Source organism: Maniola jurtina, chromosome 6 (assembly GCF_905333055.1).
Source record: "Maniola jurtina chromosome 6, ilManJurt1.1, whole genome shotgun sequence".
Lineage (NCBI taxonomy): Eukaryota > Metazoa > Arthropoda > Insecta > Lepidoptera > Nymphalidae > Maniola > Maniola jurtina.
In genome coordinates this window covers 13,208,356-13,233,184 of record NC_060034.1, presented here as the reverse complement: position 1 = coordinate 13,233,184, position 24,829 = coordinate 13,208,356, and the positions used below count along the sequence as shown (strand labels likewise).

At 36.1% G+C, this 24,829-nt stretch overlaps 1 protein-coding gene across 1 annotated transcript in view; it reads left to right on the top strand.

The window, feature by feature from the left end:
- The window catches only part of LOC123866533 (nose resistant to fluoxetine protein 6), a 55,278-nt gene that overhangs the window by 18,908 nt on the left and 11,541 nt on the right, over positions 1-24,829 (top strand). The window contains exon 2 of the mRNA XM_045908177.1: positions 16,131-16,300. Within this exon, the coding sequence (XP_045764133.1) occupies positions 16,131-16,300 (170 nt within the window). The remainder of the gene's footprint in view (positions 1-16,130; positions 16,301-24,829) is intronic.

Below are 24,829 nucleotides of genomic sequence, written 5' to 3'. Positions count from 1 at the left end.
CGTCACTCAGAAAAGCAGGTATTATTTAAATATTTTTATCAAATAATTGGAATGTCTTCTCCAAAACCAACACAAAAAAAACACAAGTTTAATGTGCAAGGTTATCCGAGAGTTTTAATCTAAACAAACGAATCCAAAATAAATAATTTAATTAGAGCGTGATTGCTATCACAACATCTAATTATCCAGTTCACAACCCAAATACCGAAAATATGCGATATCGCTCCGAATCTCAGAAGGAGACTGAACTAAAACCTTCACAACACCCGTATTTATGCAAGTTCAATCTTGTTGGCCTCCTAGTAACAGATTGTATGACATCGAATGAGCCAAATATCGATTTTACCAAACTACCTTCATCAGCTAAATTAATAATTTTATATTATTTTTGACAACTCAAATCAACTTTTTAAAAATAACCTTACATAAGTAAACGTAAAAAAACAAAAGAAGCCAGTAGGTATATTTAAGTTTTGCACTTGACGGGTTCTTCAAAAAGATCTCACCATATATGTAGGTACTATAAGTGTCGTATTAATACCACTTGGTACATTCCTAGTTATCAAGACAGAAGATAGCTATCAGTTGTCATAACTTGGTATTGTTTCACCGAGCAGCTTGCATAGTGGAAGCCTTCCAAGTATTGCTCGTATTTTACGTCTGACGTCACATTCTAGAACAATCCGTTGTGAAACAATGACGACGGTAAACGAGCTTTGCATATCAACTTAGCCTGCATACCAAAAATAATTCCCGCCTAAAGACTATGCATATTGTATCTAAACTATTCGGTTTACATGGTACGACACGACACGATCGGTTAACGATGTCAGGTCTCAGATTCACCATAATGTTACTGATTTGTTGGTCTAGTAGAAGTAGAACTAATTAATTAGAATTAATTAAATATATATAGACCTAGCCTTTTCCCATGTTAATTGGGGTCGGCTCTCCTAACCATATTTCTCCAAGTTGTTCTGTTTTGGGTCGTCATTGTGTCTATTTGGGCTGTTTTCAGGTCGTTCAATACTACTGACATCCAGGTTTGTCGAGGTCTGCCCCGTCGTCTGGGTCCAGCGCTAACATGTATTACGCTTCTGGTCATGTGATCCTCGGGTCTTCTCGTGACATGACCATACCACCGCAGCCGTCTCTCTAAAAGTTTGAATTAGAATTAATTAAAATGAACTTAAAAGTGCTTATAAGATAGTTAACTAAATCTACCTATGCACTGTTTAGGAATGCACTTCCTAGCGAGAAGAATCAGCAAGCAACTCTGCAGTTGCTCTTTTAAAACTTTAATTTACAATAGCCATTTACATATACATCGTACAACGTACATCGATTCGGTACGATCGGATTTTCCCTTGTGCTATACGACATTGCTATATGCTTCATTGCTCATTATTCATTTCTTCTAGGTCAACGAAAAGTATTCTATAGGTTTCGATTACCTGGACATGTCTTAACCCAGGCAGACGCGATAGACAGACAGACAACGATGTAAGGGTTTCTTTTTTTCTGGAGATAAGGAACTCCAAAAAAAACAATTAAGTAGGATAGCTAAACTTCTAGTGAGAAGGTCAATGTTAAAAGGAGACGAATAGCTTTACAACCTCTCGCACTGCCAAGGGTCACTGGTAGAGACCTTTTATAGAGATAAGTGGTTTCCACTCTTTCACTCCTTCTTTCTTTTCCTCTTTATTGTTATAACTTTCTGGTATAAATAAAAAAAAATTAAGTCACCTTGAAGGCATAAGAAATCTTTTAAAGAGTTAATCAATAGAGGTTATTTTTTAAGTTGGAACATTTAAACAGCTTTATTATTTGGTTTTGCCTTGATGCTTTATAAATTTTTGCACGTAGATATTACTATATGTTTAAAATGCAGTTCTTTTGCATTAAGACAGAAACTGGTTTTTACGAATTCTTATGCATAAATTGAGATAAGTAATTAAACAATTTATGTTAACACAGGCATTTCAAATATGCAACATGAAAACAAAAATATAAAATAAATGAATCTATAAATTATGTGAACTTGAAAACGTTATATAATGTCGAATTCCTGTATAAATAAAATAATGTTGTTTATGTAATTCAGATAATATTTGTTTGCATTTATATTGCAAAAATAAAAATATACGATAAATGATACATAAAAATATGAATACACTTTATGTTAATAATTACTATACTATTTGGAATTAATTCTATTACCATGTATGAATGGAAGATTTTTTCGTTTATAAATTAAAATGAATTATGTTTAAGCAATTAAAATATCACTTGCTATGGCGAAGGAAAACATCGCGAGTAAACCTGCATGCGTGAGAGATCTCTAATGATCCCATGGGTTTGTGGTAAACTGTACGTCATTTCGCATGTGGACAGCATGATGGCTTATCGCCTAAAGCTAAACCTTTCTTTCTATTCTGAGATGAGACTAGATGCATAGAGTAGTGAGTCGGAGATGAATTGAGATGATGATGATGATATTTGCAGAATAAACTAGTATTGCATATGCCCGCGACTTCATCCACATGGACTACACAAATTTCAAACCTCTATTTTACCCCTTTAGGGGTTGAATTTTCGAAAGTCCCTTCTCAGCGAATGTCTCCGTCATAATAGCTATGTGCATGCCCAACCGGATCCGTAAAGTAGTTTGAGCTGTGCGTTGAGAGATTAGTCAGTCAGTCAGGGTGCCTTTAATTTTAGATGTATTATATATATAGATAATTCGATTTTTCTAGTAGATTTTTCGATTTTTTTCGTATTAAAAGCTGATACACTTTTCCAGTTATCCTGCTTCCATGTAAGACTGCATTATTACATAACTTCCCAGTAAGACCCCAGGCAATGGCTATGTATAAAATCATAACCCTTCTATAGTCCGCTAAAAATAATAGTATTTTTAAGAACCAAGGGTTATTTTGTTTCCTATACGAGATACTAGAAACTGATATCAACGTAAGTGTGACTTCGTCAGCCGATACATAACCAGGTCAGGAGGTAGCGCGTCGTGTTCCGGGTGCGCTTCTGAGACGGAGCTGGTAGCAGCCAGCCTAGCGATGGGACCCGTCCGCTTGGCGGCGGGTCAAGTCCTGGCGGGAGTGCGGTGAATACTACATTAGTGATACCCGCGCAACCGCCAGTCCGTTGAGGAACAAACACAGGTTTTAGTGGGTGCAAGCCCCACATAACCCCACCGTTTCCCCTGACGGAAGGGTATGCGTTAGGCATTTCCTGTGTATAAAAAAAAAAAAGGGTCGACTTCATGAATAACCTAAATCCACGCGGTCGAAGTAAAAGAAAAGCTAGTATTTTGCTAAGCGAGTGCTCGCGCGTAAAGTAATGGTAAAAGAATGATAGGAAAAGCTGACGCGATCTAAATAAATTGGGTCACGACGAATACATTGAAATTCTGAGGTCAGTCAAAACTCGTGTCGGGCTCGTTGCATATAACGACCTTCATCGACTGTCTAATTGTAAGCTAAGAGGTCTTGTACATTCGCTCAATCATTTTTATCACACTAATATTATAAAGGCGAAAGTTTGTATGTGTGTGTGTGTGTGAGTGTGTGTGTGTGTGTGTATGTGTGTGTGTGTGTGTGTGTGTGTGTGTGTGTGTGTGTGTGTTTGTTACTCCTTCACGCAAAAACTACTGGACGGATTTGGCTGAAATTTGGAATGGGGACAGATACTATCCTGGATTAGCACATAGGCTACTTTTTATCCCGGAAAATCAAAGAGTTCCCACGGGATTTTTAAAAACCTAATTCCACGCGGACGAAGTCGCGGGGATCAGCTAGTGTAAAATATTATAGAGTTATTACTTTTATTATAATATCTGCGATTCAAAAATAATTTTTGATTTGTCTGGTGGGAAGCTTCGGCCGTGGCTAGTTACCACTCTACCGGCAAAACCGTGCCACCATGCAATTTAGTTGTGTGAACTGCCATAAACATTCCAGGTTAGCCCGGCCCAACCTTAGAGCATCACATAGGTGACAGGTGAGATTGCAATCAAGGGCTAATCGAATCTGAATAGTAAAATAAAGTACAAAAATTAAACACACTAATTAAGATTGACGAATTCTTTAAAGACAAGGCTTCGTGAAAGCAATCGGCTGAGCATTTAGTAGTTTTGAAAAAGCCTTATCTTAACCAACATAACACAGTGAGTCGCGAAGCTTAAATGGAATACAGTTCGAAGAACCAATGGACGTTAGGATCTTAAAATACTTGAATGACAATCCGTCTTTCCAGTCGCCGCGTTCAATGTGCACGGTCTCCAATAGAATTCAGCTGAATTAGCAAATTCCACTAATTAATATTATGACGATGAAGCTCGGCATATAGATGACATGCATTCATAATAACTCGACGCGTACGGGAGCCATTGTTGTGTAATTGGGCCTGATACATTCACGATTTAACAGGGAGCTCTCCATCACTCGTTCCATACAAACGTAGTTTCATTCGCATTTGAGTAATCAAAGTCAATGAATTTTTTTAGACACATTTTGGAAACTATTATCGTCGCCCGTGGTTTGCCGTATTTATGAAAAAATGTCTGTGTAAAAACAGGATTTCTGAAAATCTAAATCCACGCGGACGAAGTCAAAAACAAACGACGCTTCAGCTAGTTGGCTATAAATTATATCACGCTGACTCAGTTACGGAAAGATAAAGTTGAATATTTTTTTTAAATCTCTCTGGCAAAGTGCAAGAGAGATCTGTAAAAAAGTTAGAACCAAATATATAAAAACTCCCATCGGCGGTGTTCCCACTAGATTACAACATGGGGTTCGGCGGACCAACGAATTCCTGAAAAGCTGGCAACTCATCGGCGTGCTGTTGCTGCAAATATTCATGGGCGGCGGTAATCACTTAACATCAGGTGACCCGCCTGCTCGTTTGCTCTTTATTTAAAAAAAAAACATACAAGGTCAAACTGGCCTAACTCATGTCTAACCATACTGATGAGCTTTTACCTTGCATTTCTTGCGTAGAGGTACGCGTCATATTATTGTAAGCTGCCGAAGTAATCATGCAAGAGCGCATGCGCCTAATATTAATCTATACTAATAAATAAAATTGGAGTGTCTGTCTGTAATTTTGAAATAACTACCACATATTAAGTTCATATGGTTATTTGAACGATACCATAACTGAATCACACGTTTTTAAAATTTTTGTCTGTCTGTCTGTCTGTCTGTCTGTTTGAAAAGGCTAATCTTTGGAACGGCTGAACCGATTTTAACGGGATTTTCACATACAAGTAGAGGATTGACCAGGGTGTAAAATAGGCTACTTTTTAACCGACTTTCAAAAAGGGAGTTGTGTTTTTCTACCTATGTACACCAAAATCTCCGAGATTTCTGAACCGATTTGCGTCATTTCTTTTTTAATCGATAGAGGAACTTTGCGACATTGTTTCATAAAAAATTTGGATTCCAACTCCTCAATCCTGATGCTGCAGGGGATCTGACCAATCCACGCGGGCGAAGCTGCGGGCATCAGCTAGTTTATATTAAAGTTGCGCGTGTTGCGCGTGCGTCACAAACGAAGCAAATAATGCAAGAGAGTGCGTTATTGCATGCACCACAGGGTTTGGTGCATGCGCTATTGCCAGCGAACTTGAGGCATGCGCACAGGCATACCTCTGTGTAGTTAACGCATACTTCTCAACGCAAATTCAAAGCACATCAGTGTACTTAAACCTCATAAGACATCATTATCTTGATTTGTTCTTCATGTCAATAATTACTTGATAATGCTTTTAATTATGTATTTAACTCAAAACGACATGAAATGATTGATCTGTGATGATTTCGAAATAAATGTACATATTTTATAATAAAACAGAACAATCAAGCATTATTAGAATATATTAATATCTTAAAGGTGCAAACACATTTGTGCGTTGAGGTGTGTAGTTGACGATCGACTAATAGGAGCTGTTGACTCGTCTGAGAGTCGAGCATCAGCATGCTAGAGTGTGAGGTAGACTAGGCTGCACGTCTTCATACAAAATGTATGATTTATCTTATTCTTATCTTATTCATTTAGTTTGCCAGAATATGGTACACGCAACATAATATCAGGTATCATGTATTTATTAGTCCACTTAATTATTTTGCCAAGTATGGTGGGCAAATAGGTATATTTTAGTATATTTTTTACTTAATCGAAGATTTTAAAAAGTTGCAATTAAACATACATGAAAAATTTAAATTTATTACAAAGAACTACAACTAACAACATAGCAAAAAAAAAAATTAAAATCATAGAATATTCACATCTTGGCATTACAGGAGTAAGCAATGCGTCTGTAGCTTTACAGTGCTAAGAAAAAATATAGACTCAACTTAATATTTGAACTTAACTAATATGTTAATTAACTAAAAATTACTAAGCAATATGAAAACCACAAAACACAATACACTTGCTATAAATTCATAATTATTTTTGTTGTAGGTATTTTTATTTCGCAATTTTGCGTAACATGTTGCCCGTAAGCCGTGTGTGAGCTGTGACGAATTATAAACTCAGTCTCTATGGAGAAATGCTGGAGTAACGTTGTGTTTTTTTCGGCATCGTTTTAGATTCAGTTAATCTTCATTATTTTAATCATGTTATTATTATAATCATTTTGTTCCATTTCGCTATGCACCATGGTAAGCAATTGACCGATATTGAAAAACAAAGTATCATTGACTTAAGAAGTTGTGGGAAAACGCAAAGAGAAATAGCAAGTGTGATTTGTAAATCTCAAAGTGTAGTTAAAAACTTTTTGAAACTGGTGATTGAAAATTATGGCAAGAAAATACGATCAGGGTGACCTTCTTATTACGCACCTACTGTAAAACGAGCTGTGATGAGAAAACTTTCTAAAACGGGGATGTCATCTTCAAGCCTGGTGGCGCTAATTTAACTTGAACTGCCATCCTAGCCTTGTGAGGAAATGGATGGTACAGTCTGAACACTTCAAGTATCAGAAGTATTTAAAAAAACCGGTATTGAAGTTAGGCAGTCATTGCAGCCTGACTTGCATTTGCAGAAAAGTACATTAGGAATTCGGATACTTGGCAGCATGTGATTTTTAGTGACGAAAAAAAATTAATCTTGATGAACCCGACAGTTTCAGTTACTATTAACACGATTTAAGATTCGAAAAAAAAAATTATGTCACGACAAGTTCAGGAAGGAGGATCTGTCATTGTTTGGGCTGGTATCTCCCGACTTCAGAAAACCGAATTAGCCAACATAAAAGGTAGAATGAACGCTGCCGGTCATCAGAATTTGCTTCACGATTACTTATTGCCTTTTATCACCTTAATTGAAGATTGCAATGTGGTTTTCCAACAAGACAATGCACCATGTCATGCAGCATCTACTACTATTCAATGGTTTCAAGAGTTTGGGATTCAGATATTGGAGTGGCCACCTGCAAGCCCCGATCTCAGTCCAATCGAGAATGTGTGGGGCATATTAGCAAGGAATATTTATGACCAAAATAAGGCACCAATCGCAAATTTTCATCAACTTAAAGAAAGACTGGAGTTATCATGGGCTGAAATTTCAAGTTCTGTTTTGATGAAGTTGGTAGACAGCATGTCTGATAGACTGATAGACGTGCTTAAAAATAGGGGAAAATGGACCCAATATTAATTAAAATGAAATCAAAAGAGACATTGAGTTTATAATTTTTCTCAGGGCCTGAGGCACGTCGTAGACTATGTTTAAAAAAAAATCGTTATTATTAAAAACAAACAAGAATAAATATAATATTTAGTTTTAATACTACTTGTAGTACTTTACTAGTATATCTTATTTAAAGTATCATTACTATCTTTTTAATTAAAGTTCTATATCTGCTTGAGTCTATATTTTTTCTTAGCACTGTATGTATTTACTTACGTAAGTTTACATTGTGAACTTATAAAAGTTAAGTGCTTCATAATTATTTATTTACGTGATTCTTTATATTATTGCGTATGTAATTGTCTCTGATTGGAAACCTACCAAGTAATCGCGTGCAGCGTACCAACCTATTTATTTGTAACTAGCTGTGCCCGCGACTTCGTTCGCGTGGAATAGTGACTTTTCGCGCTTTATATAGCCACGGACGCTCAGGCGCGAGGCGCCGTGATTCTTTAAATTGACATAACTTTTTTATTTATGAACCAATTGACATGAAATAAACACTAAATCCTAAGTGAAGCTTACTACAATATATTAGTGAAAACCGTATCTAAATCGAATAAGCCGTTTCTGAGATTAGCGTGCACAAACACACAGACAAACAGACAAACAGACAAAAAAACATTAATTACAATTTCGGGTTCGGCATCGATATAATAACAACCCCTGCTACTTTTTTTTTATATATTTCCATTGTACAGACACCACTTTTCTACAATTTTATTATATGTATAGACTAGATGATGCCCGCGACTTCGTCCGGGTGGATTTAGGTTTTCGAAATCCCGTGGGATCTTTTTGATTTTCTGGGATAAAAAGTAGCTTATGTGCTAATTCAGTATATTACCTATCTCCATTCCAAATTTCAGCCAAATATATCTAGTAGTTTTTGCGTGAAGGAGTAACAAACATACACACACACACATACACAAAAACTTTCGGCTTTATAATATTAGTGTGATAGTGTGAAGTATAACACTTCACACTATCACACTCTTGTGTTTGTCTTGAAACTCATAATAAAATTAATTAATGTGTGGGGTGGCGTTAGAAATTTTCCAACTGATATTTTCAGGATTCCATACCCGAAGGGTGCCAGCGGAATCCTATTACTAAGACTCCACTGTCCGTCCGTCTGTCTGTCTGTCAGCGGGCAGTATCTCGAAAACCTTAAAAGATAGAGAGTTGAAATTTTCACAGAATTCAAACTGCCGCTATAACAACAAAAATAAGAATTTTATATTGAACTAGCTGATGCCCGCAGCTACGCCCGCGTGGATTTAGGATGCATGTATTATACATATAAACCTTCCTCTTGAATCGCTCTATCTATTAAAAAAAATTGCATCAAAATCCGTTACGTAGTTTTAAAGATCTAAGCATATATAGGGACAGACAGACAGGGAAGCGACTTTGTTTTTAACCCCCGACCCAAAAAGAGGGGTGTTATAAGTTTGACGTGTGTATCTGTGTATCTGTGTATCTGTCTGTGGCATCGTAGCGCCTAAACGAATGAACCGATTTTAATTTAGTTTTTTTTGTTTGAAAGGTGGCTTGATCGAGAGTGTTCTTAGCTATAATCCAAAAAAATTGGTTCAGCCGTTCAAGAGTTATCAGCTCTTTTCTAGTTTTCTTGTAGAAAAGAAGGTTACATAACCGTTAGGTTCATAATATTATGTCAATTGACAAAATATGTCAAGCTGTCAAGATGGACGTTGCCTAGATATACATCAATATTTATTTGAAAATGATTTGTCGGGGGTGTTGAAAATTTTTAATTTACACTTGTATACTATGTAGTGAAAAATAAAAATCATTAAAAAGTGTTATTTCTTGTACTGAGCCTGACTTATATTAGATCGATTTTTTTGGTGATATGCAGCGGGCCTAAGGCTTGTTACACAAGACGATTGTGGGTCAATAGCACTCCGTTGCATGCCATCTCCATGTGACTCACACAGCTCCCGAATGTCTGTCTACTTGGCATTCGCGCCGGGCGTCAAGGACGGTCGACGCGGGACTGCTAACGAGTTGACGACAGCCGAACGGCGAGTGCCAATGCATTAGGAGCAACGCATATCTGCAGAATGGAGCTGAGAGTCGACAAAACTCAAATTCAGCTTTGGTATAGCGGCGGTGACCCCAACGTATAATCTGAGTTCATCCTGTACATCCTTTGAGTTTCCTCAGTGTTTTTAGGGTTCCATACCTCAAAAGGAAAAAAGGAACCCTTATAGGATCACTTGTTGTTGTGATCAATCCGCTGGATTCAGGTGGGGCAAGACCGTGGCGTGTGGAAGTCCCTATTAGAGACCTATCTATATCCAGTCAGTGGGCGTCTATCGGCTCACAAGTGTAAATTAAAAATTGATAACACCCCAGACAAGTGAAGGTAACAGTAACTAGAAAAAGCTGATAACTTTCAAACGGCTGAACCGATTTTTTTGTATTGTTACTAAGAACACTCTCAATCAAGTCACCTTTCAAACAAAAAAAAAAAAACTAAATTAAAATCGGTTCAGTTGTTTAGGAGCTACGATGCCACAGACACATACACAGCCACACATGTCAAACTTATAACACCCCTCTTTTTGGGTCTGGGGTTAAAAATAATGATGATGACAAGTCTGATAAGGCATGCGAGTAACAAAATGCATTGTGAATATTCTTTTTAATTGAAAGGCATAGTACTGTACATACATACATACTTTCACGAGTTAATACCGGTAATCCTTACGAATGCCTGATGAAATATTGTTAATCCTTTGTGGAAAATTATACATGGCTTATAGGGGATTGAACAGAAATGTATGCAAGAATTCTCCTAGCAAACAGATCAAGGGGACCTATTACAAACCGGAAATTAACATGAGATTAAAAACCGGTCAAGTGCGAGTCAAGTTCAAGGTTTTTGTATCTTTATCTCTTACACTTTATTTGTGCTATAAAACCTACCTACCTGCCAAACTTCATGATTCTAGGTCAACGGGAAGCACCCTATAGGTTTTCTTGACAGATACGATGGACGGATAGACGGACAGACAGACGGGCAGACAGACAGACAACAAAGTGATCCTATAAGGGTTCCTTTTTTCTGTTGAGGTACGGGACCCTAAAAAGCTGATGGAAGAATTATTTATACGGTTTTATTAGTCAGATTCTTTTAATTAATATAAATAAACTTATCTAAATGATATAATGAATGATATGATATGATATGAATGATAAATGAATGACAGGAAAAGGTGACGAGTAACTTATCTATTAACACACAGCTGAAACTACTAGACGGATCAGGTTGAAAGGCATGCAGACAGCTCTTATGACGTAGCCATCCTGTAAGAAAGATTTTTTGAGAATTCAACCCCTAAGGGGGGTAAATAGAGATTTATTTGTGTAAACCCTTAATTTTAATGTCAACTGTCACCTCACGAACTGCCCCAGAGAAATGGTATAGGTACCTACCTATACTTAAGCAACAAAATAATTGAACACCCAAAATTAACTTACAATTATCTTAATCGCCCGTACGTACGTTCTTAAACTCTACTTATTTTATTTATATTTATTTTACTTATATACAATGTACAAGGCACTTTTGTTACATTCAGTGCCACAAAAACAACAAATTCGTTTAGTGACCCATATTTGTATTTTTAAGAAACTAAAACCTTAAACTCGAAAATATTACTGGAAAATAACTTTATGGCTATCATAAGTCGCAGTTAAGAGCACTTATAAACTAAACCTTGTTATATCTTCGAGTACACTGGTGTTCCACGATACGTGGTTACGGAAAAGAATCATGCCGCGTTTTCCTCACTACACATTTTTATGGCCACTTTAACTGTATTAGAATTCAACAACAAACCCACCAATTTATAGACGACGAAGACAATACACAAAAATATGTCTGCAAACACGTAAACTTTTATTTCAACGAGCAGAGTTCGAAGCTGAGTTGTTTTTGTTGTGGGCTCTTCTCAAACCTAAGCGCTTTCAGAACCCTCGTGGCTTTAGTTTTAAGTTTACGTAATTAATAATTATTTTATCAGCATACAAATCAATGACTTTCTAAGCAAGGACATCGCACTGGCGCGCATAACACGGGACCAAGTAAGTGTGCTTATACTCGGTGTAAGCACACTTTCTTCATTAGTCGCATGTTGACTGCAAAGCTGTCAAGACGCCTAAATGCGCGATCAAAAAGTGCCAAAATAATACGTTAACGACGCAGAAAAGAGATGGTGTGACTTACCACCGGTAAGTTAATTTTATTTACGTAAGATAACATGCGAAAAAGTGTAAAATACTTAGTAAAACCATTGAAAACACTAGAAATATCTAAAATTATTTGCAATGTTCCCATTCCTTTCTCTCACGCACATCGGAAAGAGACAGATGGAAGGGCGCATCACGAATGTCGGAAAAACAAAACTGTGGAGTAGCTTTTTTTTGTTTAATGTAAAATCTATTGGCCATTATTGTATCACATTTATTTTATTACTAGCTGTGCCCGCGACTTCGTTCGCGTGGAATAGCTCTCAGCGCGCTTTATATAGCCACGGACGCTCAGGCGCGAGGCGTGTATCTGTACGTTAAAAATGTTCGCCGTGATTCTTTAAATTGACATAACTTTTTTATTTATGAACCGATTGACATGAAATAAACACTAAATGTTAAGTGAAGCTTACTACAATATATTAGTGACAACCGTATCTAAATCGAATAAGCCGTTTCTGATATTAGCGTGCACAAACACACAGACAAACAGACAAAAAAAAAATTAATTACAATTTCGGGTTCGGCATCGATAAAAAAAAAGTAGCAGGGGTTGTTATTATTAACAACCCCTGCTACTTTTTTTTATATATTTCCATTGTACAGACACCACTTTTCTACAATTTTATTATATGTATAGATAGATCTTTTGACGACCTCCGGTGCGCAGTGGTAGCGCGGTGGATTTGTATGACGAGGGTCCCGGGTTCGATTCCCGGCTGGGCCGATTGAGATTTTCTTAATTGGTTTAGGTCGGCTGGTGGGAGGCCTTTGGCCATCTTGATTCAAGGCCCATCTTGAATCCGCCATTTTGGTTTTATTTTTCAGCTCCCTGTCAATTGGATGAAGTTCTGAGTGTCATTTGTTTGAGCACCCCCCACCTATCTTCAATACCCTGGCCGTGCTCCTCACCAAAATCCTCAATCATCAGCTCTATCCATATTTTTCCTCCGAATCATTTTTTGTCCTCTATACGAAACCATCGGTAAAAAAAAAACATACAAAATTTTACAGAAGAGGTGATCAAATGAGTCAGTCAGTCAGTCAGTCAGTGAATCAGCACGAGCAGAATAGTATATAGTATAGATATAGTATAATAGTTTCATATTTACAAAAACGAAAAATCTCTCAAAGAAATAACAAAAATTAATAGTGCTACACTACTCCATTCCATTTTTTGTTCAAGTTTGCTTCTAAAATCACCTTATTCAGCTTCGAGTGCAATAATCGATTTACATTGCGGCTTAATCACTGAGGTTAGTTTACAGGACTTGAATGTTAGCGGGAATGTATAAATGGAGCAGTTGAAGCTACATAGGGTGAATTTAGAAACGTGTGCCATGTTTGGGCTCTTGTGTTGTATGCCACGATGTGTCCATGCTTAGAAAGTCATTGATACAAATCCAACAATTGACAATGTAAAATGGTACCTCTTTTTACCTGATTAGCAGTCTATGTATGTATGTATGTATGTATGATGTTTGTATTCAGATTCTGTGTGTTCCACCGTAGCGCTTAAACTACTAGGCCGATTTTGATGAATGAGGTGTCAATTGATTCGTTGTAAAGGTCCGGGTGACATAGGCTATATTTTACACGAAAAAGTTGACCTAACGGATGTTACATCAAAAAAAGTGGAGGTTCTCCAAAATTTTTTTTTGCTATTATATCAAGTAGGATGTCAAATGAAAGAAGAGAAAATTCTGAGTTCAAGCGACAGAAAAACAATTTTAATTTATTTCAGAGTTTATTAAAACGATCGTAGTTGGATTTTAGTTTTCAACTATATTTAATTTTGAAGTTATCAATAAAGGCTTTGACTTTGCAACAGAGAAGGTGAATTCATAGCCACGACCGCTCTTCTAAGAGTGAATGATTGAGACGAAGAAGAACCATTGTGCACCCAGCCTTTTGAGTATATTGTCTACTTTATATGGGTCTGTGGTTAGCCGTTATTTATAAACGCAATAATTTTACTTTGCACCTACACTTTTAGTAGTGTAATTAAGGAATTAGAGTGTGCTTAATCTTATGTTTTCGTGCACGCAAAGAAACTAAAATGCTTAATGGCTCAAGAACATGAATTCTCTGGAACCCGAATAAAGGCTGTACGGCTCTCTATGTTAATTAAATTGTTAGTTACATAAAAACATGGGAGATCTTTTAAATTTAAAGAGTAGGTAATTTTTGGCGGTGTTTCTCCATAATTTCTTGGCATAACATAAAAAGCTGGCAAGTACTTTATTTCCAGGCTAACTTGAAATTAATTATTATTTATCAATCTATTTGTAATTTGTCGATAAGTAAGAAGAGTGGTTATTAATTATCAAAAATACCGTAACATTCTTGATTAATAACAACGTTGATATTAGCTGATTATGGATATATTGATAAAATTAATCATTTTAAGTTTAGGAAATAGATAGGAAAATGCAGATTCAAATAAAAAAGAAGCAAACACATTTTTGCATTTATAATATGGGTAGTGATGATTACTATTATTATAACGAATTATCACAGACGTTATGCTGCAAAATAAATATAATTCTTCACGTTTTTTGGTTAATCGACAGATAAATCGTTACAATCATGACATCAATGTTAAAGGAAAACATTAGTTTTGAGGATGATGTTTAAAGGGACGTTTTCCGCAATTTCGTTGAAGGTCACTTTGCACATGTGAAGAAACTAAAGGAGTATTTTGATACAAACAACAAGTCCACTTAAAGTTTATTATATATTTACTACTTTGACTAAAATCTAAAAGTTCCCACGGGACAAAGTCGCGTTAGTCGTAGATAAATCAACGATAACCATTTAATCACTAATCACTAATATTATAAAGGCGAAAGTTTGTATGTGTGTGTGTGTGTGTGTATGTGTGTGTGTGTGTGTGTGTGTGTGTGTGTGTGTGTGTGTGTGTGTGTATGTTTGTTACTCCTTCACGCAAAAATCACTATCACTGGACGGATTTGGCTGAAATTTGGAATGGAGATAGATAATATCCTGGATTAGCACAAAGGCTACTTTTTATCCCGAAAAATCAAAGAGTTCCCACGGGATTTCGAAAAACCTAAATCCACGCGGGAGAAGTCGAGGGCATCGGCTAGTGATTAAAATAATTATTGAAGTACATAGCTACTTAGTGTTAGTAAATAAATAATTGAGTACCTAGTTAACAATCATCAGGCAATCAAATTGTACATAATATAATAAATTGGGTATATAGATGAAAATGATTGTCAACTGAACTAATTGGGTATTCAATAATAATTACGCAAATTATATCAGGGCGATTTAACCTCATAACTCAAATTAATTGTAAAAGTCAGTGGCACCAACTCAAACAGATTCATTGTTTGGTCGCCGATAAAGTAAATGTAAATTAATTTGGACAAACAATGTTTTGGGAGGCCGGTCGTATCACTGAAGCTATCCTAAAATGTTAAATTATTTATGAAAGGTTTGATTAATTACTAAATAATTTATATCTTGCTTTTTAGCGACTACCCCCGCGTAGATTAAGTTTTTTAGGGATCGTGGCTCAAATTTTTTTTAGTAGAGGTCCAACGTAAACCTCCACTAATAGGAAGTAAAAAATAGAAAGTACTTAGAGAAAAACCGGCCAAGTGCGAGTCAGATTCGTGCACTGAGGGTTCCGTACTCGGGTATTTTTTCCAACATTTTGCACGATAAATCAAAAACTATTATACATAAAAATAAATAAAGATCTGTTTTAGAATGTACAAGTAAAGCCCTTTCATATGATATACCACTTGGTATAGTTATCTTACTTTGAAAAATTAAACACCTTTCAATTTTTTTTAAATGATTTAACCACAAATTCGGGGTTTTCAGATTTGTTCCTGTACTTGTGCTATAAGACCTACCTACCTACCAAATTCCATGATTCTAGGTCAATGGGAAGTACCCTATTGGTTTCTTGACAGACACGACGGACAGACAGACAACAAAGTGATCCTATAAGGGTTCCGTTTTTCCTTTTGAGGTACGAAACCCTAATGAATCAGTATTCGCTATTAAAAGTCCCGTTTCAATAGATCAGAAGAAGAAAGAGAAGAAGTTAGAAAAAGTAGAGGAGAAGGAGAAGTTCATTCCAAAAATTTCTTTTGCAGTGTTCGATGCATCGGCGAAGTCACCCCAGGGCTTGCTGTTCGGTTCCTCCTACCATCTGGGTAACTTCGACGAGTGCGTCGGCATCAAGGAACCTCGAGAAGAAATGGCCGTGGAAGGACAATACTGTCTTGCGACCATAAAGTGGCGACGCAGTGACGAGAATACTAAGGTACGAATCACTTCTTTGTTAACCATTTTTTGGACATAGACCTCCTCACGTGCAAGACATTCTTTTTTGACATTGGCATGGCATATTATTGTATATTGAGTACTTGAAAAGAGCAACCGCCGAGTTGCTTGCTGGTTCTTCTCGGTAGGAACGGCATTCCGAACCAGTGATAGATTATTTTGACGATTCAAAAGCACTTGTAAAGTTTAAATGAATAAAAATACTTTGAATTTGAATTTGAATTTCCGGTGTTGGGCGTCCTCCTCCAACTTTTTCCTGCAAGTATGATGTCTTTGGACCAACGGGATAGTTGGCCACCACTTTGGCCAAGTGCGATTTGGCAGACTTCAGACACCCTTGAGAATATTATAGAGAATTCAGGCATGCAAGCATCCTCACGATGTTTTCCTTAACCGTCAAATCGTTTTAAAGTCAAGTGATATTGAATTGCTAAAAATAATATTAACAGAGCTCTCTCCGTCACTTACTCCATACAATCGTAGTTCCCATTTCATTTGAATATTAAGCAACCAAAGTCCATGAAATTTTGCAGACATAGTCTAGAAACTAATATCTGTGTCTGTGGTGTTTTAGATTTTTCTAAAAATATGTAGTTTTAAAATTACAGGGGCTCAAAGATTTGTATTTTTCTTTAAAAAAAGGCCCAACTTTGTGCTCGTTTTTCTAGACAACGAAGCAATTTAATGAAATTTGGAAAAACCACAGACCTAGAAAATTTAATGAATATTATGTAGTAAAAAAATTATCGTTATATATTTTATATTGTTATAATTATGTGGGAACTACGAAAACCAGAAATTACACCCAGAAATCTTGAAAATTTCGTGCTGTCTCGATTTGTGCAAGCGGGGTGGTGAAGTGCGGGGGACGACACGTGAAACTGACAGAAACTGACAGTCTAAACACACGGGCCACATTTAGACTGCACCCAACTCCAAACTTGTCGATAGGTCTAACTAAATACACTGGTACATTTCAACTTGCGTTAGACGTATGCGTTACCTACCGTTATGCGTAGACGTTGCCTGTAGATAAAAATATGTCTCATGTTTGCTGGCAATAGCGCATGCATCAAACCCTGCAAGTTGCACCTATTCCTCACCCAATACGCAATTCCTCACGCAATACGCACAGCTTTAATATTATAATTTTTGACAATGTATACTATATGTAATGCCATATCACAGGTCACTCTCTGATTTATTGCTAACAATTTACTTCCAAATGCAAAGAAATCTAAGTGTGTTGAATTCACACTGCCCAATACCAGGACCTTAAATGACATAAATTCATTGATAAATAATCATATGTTGAAAATAAAGGAGAACCCCGTGTTTCTCGGTATAATGTTAGATGCAAAGCTTCTATGGAACACCCACATATCAACACTTGATGGTAAACTCGGCTCTGCTGCTTACACTGTTAGAAAAAATTCGACAGGTACTGACGTGGAAACTGCAAAAATTGTATATTTTGCTTATTTATACTGTATTATGTCTTACGGACTCTTGCTATGAGATAAAGCGGTAGATATTGAGAAAAAAATGTATTACAGAAAAGGACAGGACGTGCAATTTATAATTTAAAACCGCGCGCTGCCATACAATAAAAATATAAGGAAATAAGTACCTTATCTATTATCTAATAGTAGCTTCTAAATATATTTACAACTAGCTAATGCCCGCAGCTTCACTCGCGTGGATTTAGGTTTTTAAAAATCCCGATCCTTTCATTTCCCAGAACAAAAGTTGCCTCTCCGTAATAGCCCGTCCCCGGGATGCAACTTGTTTCTGTATCACGTAAGAATATTTAAACGGATGATCCTTTTCAAATCCCGAGGGATCACCAGGATTTAGGAATGCAATTTCTTACAGCATCAGGGTTGAGGTCAACGACAAAGTGTTTACTTGGTATAGATACCTTCAATATCAATTAATAATCGACACTTTTTAAATCCCATTAGCTTAAGTAGTCAGGTCCCCTGCAACATCAGGGTTGAGGAGTTGGAATCCAAATTTTTTATTGAACAATGTCGCAAACTTTCTTTATCGATTAAAAAAACTACCCAAAATTACGCAGTTAGGTTACCTGCCAAATTTCATGGTTTTGAGTCAACGGGAAGTACCCTAGAGGTTTTCTTGACATACACGACAGACAGAGAGATAGACAACAAAGTGATCCTATAAGAGTTCCGTTTTTCATTTTGAGGTACGAAACCCTAGAAAACGTAGGATCGGCATTCCGAACCAGTGGTAAATTTTTCTGACCATCCAAAAACACTTTGAAGTTTACCTAAAAGTTTACAGGAATAAAAATTTATCATTGTATTCCATTCCATTTCATTCTATTCCATTCTGTTCAAAGATAAATAGATAATAAAAATATTTGTCACCGAAACAATAATTTACGATACATCGACCAATATCAATTTTACTGATGACAATCTGACTATTACCAAAGTGAACGACTACTATAATATCTATTATATACGACTAACATAATATGTATTATAAATTGTGTGCCGTTTGCATTCTCACTAGGTTCTCATTAAGTTTGTTTTATTTGGTTAAACTTTCTGGCATTTATATTGTTATGACGTTTAATTGGCAAACAGTCTGTTTATTGGCTGAAACTCAAAAATTCAGCCAATCACAACAAAGAAAATATTGTAATAATGATTGATGCAGCTTTCTGTAATTGAAAACAAAATATTTGACATTAACTTGAATGTGACAGTGTTTTCCGAATAGGGTTGCCAGAGGCCCCGTATTTTACTGGTTACCCCGTATTTCAGGATACAGAAACCTGTAATTATGAAAATAAAATACGGGGCAAATAAAACTAAATATTTTTAGGGTTCCGTAACTCAAAAGCAAAAAAGAACTCTTATAGGATCACTTCGTTGTCTGTCAGTCTATCAGTCTTTCCGTCTGTCCGTCTGTCCATCTGTCCTTCTATCCGTCTGTCATGTGTTCATGAACAAATATTAGTATTTTCAATTTTCAAAGTAAGATAACTACATATATCAAGTGGGTTATCATATGAAAGGGCTTTACCTGTTCATTCTAAAACAGATTTTTATTTATTTTTATGCATATTTTTTTAATGCATAACAGTTTTTGATTTCTCGAGTAAAATGTCGGAAAAAATACCCGAATACGGAACCCTCGGTGCGTGGGTCTGACTCGCACTTGGCCGGTTTTTTACAAATTCAGCAGGAGCTGGCTGGAGAAATCAAACACTGACGTTATGTCCAGTAGAAAGAATATTTTCCTTTTGCGGCAATGCGTAGCCGAAACCCACTCGATATTGATCATGGTCGTAGCCAAGGCGGCGGGGCTTGGTTTGAGGATGTAAGCCTTTTTTTATACAAGTTAGCCCGTGACTTTAATCTTTTCTAGTGGTAAGTGATGATGCAGTCTAATTTCTTGGCCGTTAGGGCCATACTAACCATATAACTAGCCATGACCGAAGCCTCCCACCAGACCAGAAATTTCGAAATGGCGACTGCGCCTGGGAAGCCGTCAAAAACCTAAGCCTAAAATAATACTTACACTATTTCTTGCATTTGCTTACCAATTTTTTTTTGGAAATATATCAAACATTTCGCGCTCACTTCACTCGCGCTTTGAATTTCTATTACTTGGTGTAAACCCCGCAATTTCGTTTGCATGAATTTAGATTTTTAAAAATTCCGTGGGGGATTTTCCGGCCTAAAAAGCCGCCTAAAAAAAATGTCTGGGATGCAAGTTACCTCTGAATAGTAAGTACCAAAATTTTGGTAAAGAAGATGGGCCGTGAAAGGGTAACAAATAGATAGGCAAATAGATATACTGTCGTATTCGTAATATTAGTATGGATAGGAAGCTTTAAAAATAAAATCTTGCTATGGCTACACTCGTTTCCCTTTCATTTTAATTTTTTCTGTATTGAACCAAAAACACTTACGCTCACTGCGCTCGCGCTTTTTTATTGTTGTATTTTATCTCACTGTCAAATTGAAAGGCGAAATTCCACTAACCAGGTAATTAGCCCATAAAGTTGAGCGAATGTTTTTTTCCTCATGACAGGATTCAGTTCCGGCCCTAATAAAACCTCTCCCGCAATCGATTCCTGGCTACGGCCATAGTATTGATACTGTGAAGGTGGAATTACAAATTAAATGTAATTTTAAGTTGAAATGAGAAGATTGTATGCATGAAATGTATAACATTTTGCTTTACAACACTAAGAGTTTTTAAAAGCTATTTAAATAAATAAATCTTTTATTTAAAACCACATTGCAAACACAGTTCACCAATCAAGATACGGCAACATACAGAGAAAAAATACAAAACTTATAAATAAACTGAAATATCTAAATAGGCTTTCCATGCATTTCAGAGAGAAACACCGCCTATATATATATTCTTCAAATACTTCAAAATTTCAAATTTCTTCAAATCTAAACCCCGTATTTTTGATGGTGGTAGCCTGTAAATCAAAAAGAGCCAGGTGGCAACCCTACTTCGACCTAGACAGAATGAAAAATTGTTTTCATTACTCGGTATGCCTACTGCCATAGTGTGACAGAAAGTGTGACGGTAGTTGTGACCTCTGATTGGCCGACTCTCTTTCACTATTTGCTAAAATTGATGATTGCAACAACAATTTTTTCTTTTTTGTAATCGAAAACAGAACACGGACGTCAAACAGGTTGACTAATTGCAATCATTTCTGACCGGCTAACATTGTTCCGCTAGTGGCTCAAACTCACTGTCGCAGCAAGAACATGGTAAATTCAGCCAATCACAGCAATTTGAAATTTGGTTATCACAAATGTACCGATCTAGGAACCGAGAATGCACGAACCAGGGCAGATAGAGATAAGAACAATAATATCATACGTAGGAAATCGACGGGGGATCGTTGGCAAGGATAGCCTTAATAACTTGGTATGATTTTGATTTCATATCTCATACAAATAATTATTATCCTTTTAGTATCATTGTAGCTCCTTGATACACAATAAGTTGGCTGAGTCACTGAGATTAATGAATGCGTCAGCAATCTTTACACGATTAATTAATTGTTGATTCTTGAAGTAAGATCAAAAGTTCCTGGGTTTGGCGAAAATGTAAACCCTCTTTATTCCCTATCCCATGAGAGTTTAGAGAAATCCGGCCTTATTCCTTGTTTACTATAAGTACATTGGTTATAAAAGAAAACCTCTGTACAAAATTTAAGTTTTCTAAATCTAGTCTTTAACTTTCGTCAAACTAGAAAGTCTTTTTTTTATATTTTTCTTCGGGACAGTATTACAAACCCTTTCATGCATTGCCAGACACTTAGTATCGTGGCAACCATGTGTTGGATGCCCAATACATGCCTATTAAAGTTTAAGGGTGTCTGATATGTCTTTGTTACTTGTTGTGTGCCAAAGCGACCAAAATCCAAACTTCTTAATCGCTGATCGTCCCTCCCTGCGTTAGGGGCATTACGCATGGAAACTTTCAGCTTTTATAAAATACTTAACGAAGGTCCGGCCCTCACGGGCTCTTTCTCTGTGATAATCATTATAATGCAAATCTCAAGTTTCTAGGCCCGGTCGCGGTGGTTTGAAATGTACGTTGTTATGTCAGTCAGTGTCTCCTTTTAATATGTATATTCTACTCGTATCTTTTGTAATCATACCATATTATTATAATAGATATTATGTATGCCTTCAATATATTAATTAAATGAGTCACATGTACACATTGCTAGTTTGAATTACGGTATAGTAAAAAGCTCGTGATTTCAACTATTCTTCTTTCATACACAATTGCCTGTACGAACTTTTCCACAAGTGTAAATTAAAAATTTATAACACCCCCGACGATCCAAAGTATTTGAGTTTTCCAAAACATCATTTTCAAATAAATAATTATGTATTTAGGCAACGTCCATCTTGACAGCTTGACATTTGTCTATTGACATAATATTATGAACCTAACGGTTATCTAACCTTCTTTTCTACAAGAAAACTAGAAAAGAGCTGATAACTCTTAAACGGCTGAACCAATTTTATTAGATTATAGCTAAGAACACTCTCGATCAAGCCACCTTTCAAACAAAAAAAACTAAATTAAAATCGGTTCATTCGTTTAGGCGCTACGATGCCACAGACAGATACACAGATACACACGTCAAACTTATAACACCCCTCTTTTTGGGTCGGGGGTTAAAAAGGAAATGGCGTAGCGACGTCAAGCGCTACGCTACAAAGTCGTTGCTTTGTGTCCATCGGCTCATTATGTATGAACAAACGCATGACCTATTTGCTACGAGTTCCGGTTACAGAACGGGCATTTAAGAGCATTTTCACAACGTAAGATTCGATATCGATATTAAATACCGAAACGATACCGATTTGTTGTTTAGCACTAAGCCTATGCTGATATTATGATACCGACTAAGTATATTATTAACTAGCTGTGCCCGCGACTTAGTTCGCGTGGAATCAGCGCGCTTTATATAGCCACGGACGCTCAGGCGCGAGGCGTGTAGTACGTACTCTGTACGTTAAAAATGTTCGCCGTGATTCTTTAAATTGACATAACTTTTTTATTTTTGAACCGATTGACATGAAATAAACACTAAATGTTAAGTAAAGCTTATTACAATATATTAGTGAAAACCATATTTAAATCGAATAAGCCGTTTCTGATATTAGCATGCACAAACACACAGACAAACAGACAAAAAAAAATAATTACAATTTCGGGTTCGGCATCGATATAATAACAACCCCTGCTACTTTTTTTTTATATATTTCCATTGTACAGACACCACTTTTCTACAATTTTATTATATGTATAGATTTTATTATATGTATAGATGTAAAACTATGTTTTCAAAAGGAAATGGCGTAGCGACATCAAGCACTGCGCTACAAAGTCGTTACTTTGTGTCCATCGGCTCAATATGTATGTCTTGCCTATTTGCTGTGAGTTCCGGTTACCGATGAGCATTTGAGTATTTTGACAACATAAGATCAGATATTGTTGTTCATTACCGATACGATATCAATCGGATCGTCGTGAAAAGGTAACAAACAGACAGACACATTTTCGTATTACATGGATTTATCTTAATTGGGTATATTTAGAACTTACATTCTTACTTCTAACTACGTGTATGTAGGCAGGCAGTGGTACCTGTGCCGTTTAAACAAAATGACTCTACTTTGTAATAATTATATGCCAGTCTTATAATGACACCTAACTATTATAGTGTAAATATTATAAGCGTTTGTATTTCAAAATCAATAATATGTTACATTTAAAGTAAATAATGTATTTAATATTTATTATGTATACTAAGTACATACTTGTGTCACGGCAAACAATCATAAAAATCACATCATAAATAATATGTAAGTAGGTACATAATATTATAATATTCTCAATAAATTATTTATTATGTATTTGCTATGTCAATAAAAGGAAAAGGCGATGTTTTTAGTAGCTAGTTTATTATAACTAAGGTAAAACCGGTCAGGTGCAAGCCAAACTCAGACACGAAGGGCTCCGTAAAATCGTACAAGATTTATCAATAGAAATAAAACCAAATCAATGTACTTTTCATTTTATTTTGATTTGCATGGCGGCCATTTTGATATTTATATTTGTTTTAATATCGGCAATACCATACTCTACCGTGTCGAAATTTTCAAGTTGACTACTTGACTACCATTCAAGAGTCGTCGCGTTTCTACACCGGTATGTTAACCCTATTGCAAACTGCTATGCGTTCCCATAAAATTCTGTATCTGGCAATTTTTTTCAAGTTGTGGCACGTCTGAAAAGACCTTAAAGAGCAAATCGGTATCAGTTCGCAAAAAGTAAAAGCACTCTTAAAACACCATTAAGAATTCCCTGTACATAAGATTTATTACGAATACCTAATCTGAATCCAGTAATCCCGCTTTTTATTCAATAATCCGACCCGATCCGTCGAAATCCCCAAAGATTTGAATGCGTAGCTTAAACGACCGTTAACGCTCGTCGCTCCGTATTTTGAAAATAAAAGTAGGTTATCTACTCTAATATTAGGTACTTTATTACTGCGAAGGTTTATCTATCTGTAATACAACTCGACGACTGAATCGATTTTGATGAAATTTGTCGCAAAGATAGCTTACAACCTGAAGAAATTTTATTCCAAAGAAATAGTTTTCAGAAAATTCTACAGAATTAAAAAAATAAATGAAATCTACACGGACGAATTCACGATATTTCCTTGTTTATACAACGGTAGGTAAATATGGGTTAAATAGACAGAAGTACCGACGTTATGTTGTACAGAATCGTAAAATAAGTTATTTGATGTTCTTCAAATAGCCCTTGCCAATTCTCGGATACGTTAATGAAAACTTCTATTTTTAACCCCCGACCCAAAAAAGAGGAGTGTTATAAGTTTGACGTGTGTATCTGTGTATCTGTGTATCAATGTATCTGTGTGTAAAAAAAAAGATTCCAACGAATT